The 6,694-nt window shown below is 41.8% G+C and overlaps 1 protein-coding gene across 1 annotated transcript in view; it reads left to right on the top strand.

The window, feature by feature from the left end:
• The window catches only part of LOC101664020 (phosducin-like protein 3), a 9,220-nt gene extending 4,334 nt beyond the window's left edge, over positions 1 to 4,886 (top strand). Inside the window, exons 3-5 of the mRNA XM_045283825.1 lie at positions 6 to 35; positions 972 to 1,180; positions 4,389 to 4,886. Of these exons, the coding sequence (XP_045139760.1) occupies positions 6 to 35; positions 972 to 1,180; positions 4,389 to 4,531 (382 nt within the window). The 3' untranslated portion in view covers positions 4,532 to 4,886. The remainder of the gene's footprint in view (positions 1 to 5; positions 36 to 971; positions 1,181 to 4,388) is intronic.
• Positions 4,887 to 6,694: the final 1,808 nt, after the last annotated feature.

Genomic DNA, 6,694 nt, shown 5'->3' with positions numbered 1-6,694 from the left:
GGCATATGGGTAATCTTGCACCTTTACAAACAAGGGTGAGCTGATCTTACGTACACACTGTCTTTAAAAATGATTGTTTGAATTTGTATCTTGATCACCTGGAGATCAATCCATAGCATGCGGTGTATTCATTAGTGTTGTTATTGCCAGTTTTCATAAACCTTAATGCTTAGTTTTCGTCCGAAGACTAATTCATAGATTGTGATGACTCATCATTTTCATGCCTTCGGTATTGTGTCGTCATGAGCCTGTTGAAAAGGAGTTCCTGAGTTACGTACCCATCAGGGGACAGCTGGCATTTTGGAATTGTGTATCACACCTCTCTCTTGGGGGGAGGAAGGGTGACCTTCACACTAATGTTCTGCAGCAGTTGATGCACTGAGTCCACCTGGTTTCGACCTGCCCAGCTGTGCTCTTATACTAGACAGTGCATCGGCTGACTGGGAACTTCTGCAAAGCAGGACATGCTCTGTGACCGGTCTCTCACATTCTACGTGTTGAGTCTTATTCAACCTTATAGGGGAGAACCTAGCAATTGTCTTTTACATGTAAGCAGTTTTTCTGTATTATTGGGCGGAATTAAAGTGAACTTTGATTTTGAGTACTTCATTTTTTCTGCACACATTTGAATGGTTTTTAAAACTTGTCATTGATCTTGGGTGCAGTAGCAGAAAGGCTTTGTGAAGCTATTAAAGGTTTTACACAGTATAGAGGAGCTCTGGTCCCCTGGTGAGTTAAGAGGTGGCCTGCTAACCACAGGTCAGTGGTTCAAACCCACCAGATAATCTGGGAGGAAAACGCAGCTTTCTGCTTCTTTAAAGATTTATGATCTTAAAACCCCTTTATTGGGTCGCTGTGAATCGGAATTGACTTGATGGCAGTGGGCTTTTTTATCCAGGGTAAAAGAGCAGTTGAACTTCTGTTTTATATAAAGACAGCTTCACAATATTCCCTCCCTTTCTGTTTTATAGGATTCCCCTCTGTGCTCTGATAAATCAACACTTCCGTGGACTTGCAAGGAAGTTTCCAGATGTTAAATTTATCAAAGCCATTTCAACAACCTGCATACCCAATTATCCTGATAGGAATCTGCCCACGATATTTGTTTATCTCAAAGGAGATATCAAGGCTCAATTTATTGGACCTCTGGTGTTTGGTGGCATGAACCTGACAAGAGATGGTAAGGCCTTTTAGAAATGGGCACGGCAGATTAGTTGTAGCAGGGTGATAGATTTCTCCTGAGGCGAGGACCCTCTTCCCAAGCGTGTGTTACATTATTTGTTTAGTTCGCCCGTTTTGGTTGAGTGGTGGTTAAAAGGGAAGCAACCCATTCAGTCTTTCATTTTAGACTGGAGACTGTGGTCATTAAAACTGGGTCTCGTTACTTTCCATTGAAGGCAGACATAGTGGATTTAAATAGAGATTGTTGTGTAATGTTAATGGCTAGTGTAGTTTGCTCCTGCAGCTTAATGTGTTGTTCTAAGTTGAGGTCAGCATCACGTCATTGACTTTTTATTTCATTTACATGACCACATTAAAATGCTAATACACAGTTCAACTTTTTCGTTGGAAATATTTTCATAGTCGAACATCTTAGTTGAAGATTTTTATACCTTTTTACATAGTGTCATACGGGGTGTGTGTGCATTGACCTACGGCCAAAGACATCCTGCCAAGTAACATTTTTTATTATTGAAATATTACAGCCATCTCTGCTGTGCTGGCCATTAAGAACATACATTTTTAACTAAGCTTTATTAGTATAGTACATTAAAGTGCTTCCTTTGCCCTTTTAACTGTTGTTACAATCTTGTAAACAACATGATTGAAATATGCAAGTAAGTTTGTGGCCCAAGGAGATTGGTCAGCTTGCTAACAATGCAAATGAGGCACATGATACCCTTGTAATGGTGGGACCTTACAGAAAGGGTATATAGAGCCCTAATGTTAAAATGAGCCAACTCCAGCCACTGAGAAGGGGACTACACTACCATCATGAAAGAAGAACTGGAATTGGACTACATCCTTTGGACCTGGGATGCCTTTGCTGAGAACCTCCTAGACCCAGTGTACAAGAAGTGGTGGCAACTGCAGAACCAGGAAACTGACATGAGATGCTGGTGGGTTTCGTGGCCCACAAAGAGCCAGCTAGAGAGCCAGAGCTGAGCACCAATCGGCCAAGGCTTACTGTGGTATAGGGTGCCTCTGGGCACTTATTGTCAGAGTTAAGATACATGGAAAACATGCAGAGACTGAGTGTTAGAGGATAAAGTCCAGAAAGAGGCCTGCCTCGAGTACGGCTAAGAAGAAGCTGCCCTAATCAAATAACAGTCCAAATCAGCTGGTGTTCAGATTGGTGAAAAGATGGAGAGAAGAGGTAGATGTGACTGCCACCTCAGAGGAATCAGCCTTCCGCCAGTGCTGATCTTGATTCTCTTGCCTCTCCCCCAGTGAAGTTAGAGGGGGTAAGATTCCACACTGCTGCCATTCATAAAGCTGAAAGATATTCAGCCAGCCAAGAGAAGCACGCATTTTTATACACACACAGATACACAGGCATGCATATAAACTACAAAAGTTATGTATTCATTACTCTAGTGTCCAAAAGCATGCAGCATTTCAGACTAAATGTGTTTACATTTGACCTGGACCTTATTGACTTCCATAAAGGGAGAGAGGTATGTGGTGGGCTTCAAAAAACTAATGAAAAATGGAATTCAGGGTCATGGAAAATCGTCTACAACCGTTCTGAAGCCTCACAAACAGTAGTGACAGCCTTTGTGTCTAGAAAAGTCAGACTTGAGGATGAGTCCAGTTTAAACTGATATTTGTGAACAGTGAAACCAAAGCTCATTGTTACTGAGTTCATTCAGGCTCAGAGTGAACAGTGAAACCAAAGCTCATTGTTATTGAGTTCATTCAGGCTCAGAGTGGCTGTGGACGCCAGGGTTGGAACCGCCCCAGGGGATCCCCATGGCAGTAACCTTTAAGGGCATGGTCTCAGGACAGTGTCCCTGAGAATGACGTTGTTGTAAAGTAGAAGGGCAACAAAAACAGAGGAAGACCCTGGGCAAGATGAATTGGCACAATGGCTGCAACAATGGGCTCAAATGGCAGAATGATTGTGCGGATGGTGCAAGACCTGGGGAGTGATTCACTCTGTTGGACACAAGGTTGCTATGGGTCGGGCAACACCTGACTCGGCAACACCTATCAACAGTCCTGAAGGCACCAGGCTGCCACAGCTTCCTCCCGGCCGAGTAGCTGGTGGGTTCCAACAGCTGACCCTCCATTTAGCAGCCGAGTGATGGAGCCACTGCCCTGACCGCCTTTAAGGATGGCGTTAAGCGCAGCCCTTCATCACCCTAGGGAAGGTTGGCTGCTAACCGAAAAGTTGACTGAACCTGCCCAGCCACTCTGGGGGAGAAAGATGTGGTACCGGTGATCGCCTAGAAACCTCGGGAGCAGTCCCACTCTGTGACACGGGGTCGCTGTCACAGTCCACACAGGGTGGCCCCCAGTGGCTCTGTCAGTATGCACAGATTATATGTAAAGAGACATTTGAGGCAAGAATCAGAAATCCTAAGAGTTCAATGTGAATTTTCCTACCATTCAACCACCATACTCCATGCTGAAAATAACTGGTGTTATTCATCTCCATTGAGAACTTCAAATTAGCTTGGCTTCAGTTAAATCGGTTGTCCGATTTTTGTGGACATGCCTAATTAGCAGAGCATCAATGCACATTCAAGCCAGGTGTAATGGACATGCAGACTGCTTTAGGGTCTGTTGTCTAGGCTATTTTTTGGCCTGGGTTCTTAGCTATACATGAGGAAAGTAGGAGTTGATTTTGCTTCATACACGTTTACACCCATGTGGAAGTTCACTGAATACGAGAGAGAGAGAGAGAGAGAGAGAGAGAGAGAGAGAGAGAGAGAGAGAGAGAGAGAGTCAGTGTCTGAGTCTTTACTTTCTGGTTCTCTCAGGCACTTTTCTTGCCGGACTGTGAACATTAGTTTCTTTTCACGTGTCATGCTGCTTCCTTTCCTGGGTAACTGTCCACCCTGAGAAGCTGTCATCGTTTGAAGGCAGATTTTGTATTTTTTTTTTAAATTTCCATACAGTTTCCAATTGATGGAATTTCATTTTCTAAGAAAGTGTTGGAAAGTACTTTGCATCTTCTTTATTAAAGGTCTAATATTTTTCCCTTCTCTCCTAAGTCATCTTACCCTTATGGCACTAAAAGTAAACTGTCAACAAATTTTAATAATGTTGTTCTTACTTGAAGGGGAAAGAAACTGACCTGGAACTTCGGCCCCACCTCCCCTCCAGGCTGTTCTTGGTTAATTTGCCTTTTTTTCTCTCTCTCTTTTGACTTGATTATGTAGAGTTGGAGTGGAAATTGGCCGAGTCTGGAGCAATCAAGACAGACCTGGAGGAGAACCCCAAGAAACAAGTAGAAGACGTGCTCCTGTCTTCAGTGCGCTGCTCGGGGCCCGTGAGGAGAGACAGCGGCTCTGAGGATGACTGAGGCGCCAGCAGGAGCAGCATGCTGAGCTTCCTTGATGTGACAAATCATCGAGACGTTTTCAAAGAAAATCTAGAACGCCATCCTTGAGTTTTAGCCTTTTATATACAAGTATGTTTTAATTTTCATATCCGAGATAATTATTGCTGGGAACCTTTTAAAATTTTTTGCAGGTCTCTTTTTAACTTAATATTTCCTTAAAAAGACAAAATAAAAACCAGATATTAGTGTGAGAAATGTTTCTGTTTTCCTTAAATTTTAAATAAACTGTAAAATGCTCCATTCACAACTTGTTGTAAAGGAATATGGGAGTTTTTAAATGTGAATAAATGATACAATAGAAAATGTGTGATATTAAGCTTTATAGCTATACTGTTTATTTTCTTTATAACATTTAAAAAGTAAAAAACCCAAGCCACACTCACTGCCATTGAGTTGATAAGCTCAAGGCAGCCCTGTGAGACTGCCCACATGGCTCCTGAGACTTGGTAGTAGAAAGCCTCATCTTTCTCTTGAGGAGTGGCTGGTGGTTTTGAACCACAGACTTGTGGTTAACAGCCCAACTCGTAACTACCATGCCATCAGGGTTAATAAAATACAGGAATAACCTGTCTAGGAACAAGAATCTTAGTATTCTATTTAGAAGAAAGGCAATTTTGATGAAACATTTTATCAAAGCAATAACTGGAAGAGCCCAATTCACTGCCAAAATAACTGTACCAAATTGTTATATTGTCAGCTAATCTTGATTTTTGCAAAAGGCCACATGGGATTATTTTTGAGACAAGATAAACATACAACTAGATAAAACAGTCAATATCAGTCAGCCAACTAGTCAAAATGTTTTTTGACCCAGAGTCCATTTAGCATAAGGTTTCCTAATGTTTGTGTTGAGTAAGGTAGTACTTAATGCTGGCTTGATTCCTTCAAAGATGGATCAGGACAAAGTTCCTTTGGACTGGTGTAAAATTTGTGTTTGCTCTAATGCAAAGAATAGCAAGCAGCTGTGATCAGTCTTGTCCAAAGAGTCTGTGTTTGTGGATATTTTTTTATGTAAATAAGAGCCAGTGCTGCCTGATGAAAACATCGTCTGAGTAACATTTTTCCTTAGCAGATTTTTCATGAAATTTTAATTGCAGGGTTGAAAAAATGCGGGCAGTACTGTTGCCTTGTGTGTTGGTTTTGTGGGTTGGGCGAGAGCTTCCTTTGACTTTCTTAGGTGGCTGGCGTGAATGTGATGCCACGAGAAAAGCCACGCGCAGACATGTAAAGGCTGCGTTTGCTTGAGCGCTGTCATGTGCATACCGGCAAGGGGAGCCGTCTGTCCATGGTGATGGAGAGACTGGGTGGTAGCATTACTGTGGAGCCCATAGTCACTTGACTGTCAGTCTACGGGTGCGTGAAAACTGCCTTGTGCTCTTCCCAAAGCCCTTAGTTTGAGTGCAAGAGTACATGAGATACCAGCAATACTGCCTGTGACCCCTGCAGATTTGCAGCTTAATTTAAAAAATATGTTAATGCCATTTGTGTCACTGAATTACTGTACACTTGATGGTCAGGGTGGCAAATTCTGAGTTAGGCATATTTTACCAGAAGCAAAGTCATTTTTATTCTAAAAGTAGTATGATTTAAGAGCCGAACTTTAAAATTTGTATAGTGTCATTAAATTGGGACTGCAGCACAGTATACAACACTTGATCTTACCCAAAAGGCTGAGAAGTGATCCCCACAGTATATATAGCCTTCTTGCGTCCTTTGGAGGATTATTAATGCGACATGAACAATAAAATGAGTTCTAAGCTAGGAGTTGGCATCGACTCCATGGGAGTGAGTGGGGTTCTGGTTTTGTGTTTTCTAAGACCAAGGTCATCTAATTCACAGCAAATGCACACAGTGACCAGAGAGGAATGGACAAGGAGAATACCGTATGTGTTATTCTGGGTATATTAGAGAAACAAATGCACCGAAACATATATATATATGTATATATATGAGAGAGTTTTATATAAAGGGTAAGTGCACATCAAGAAACCATCCCAACCCAGTGTGTGTTACTCTGGGTATATTAGAGAAACAAATGCACAGAAACGTGTGTGTGTGTGTGTATATATATATATATAAGTTTTTATATATATATATATATATAAGTTTATATATATATATATA

Source organism: Echinops telfairi, unplaced genomic scaffold, assembly GCF_000313985.2.
Source record: "Echinops telfairi isolate 266 unplaced genomic scaffold, ASM31398v2 ScPeMD7_7467;HRSCAF=8505_1, whole genome shotgun sequence".
Taxonomy (NCBI): domain Eukaryota; kingdom Metazoa; phylum Chordata; class Mammalia; order Afrosoricida; family Tenrecidae; genus Echinops; species Echinops telfairi.
The sequence above is the reverse complement of the archived record's forward strand: the minus strand, read 5'-3'. Positions and strand labels throughout refer to the sequence as shown.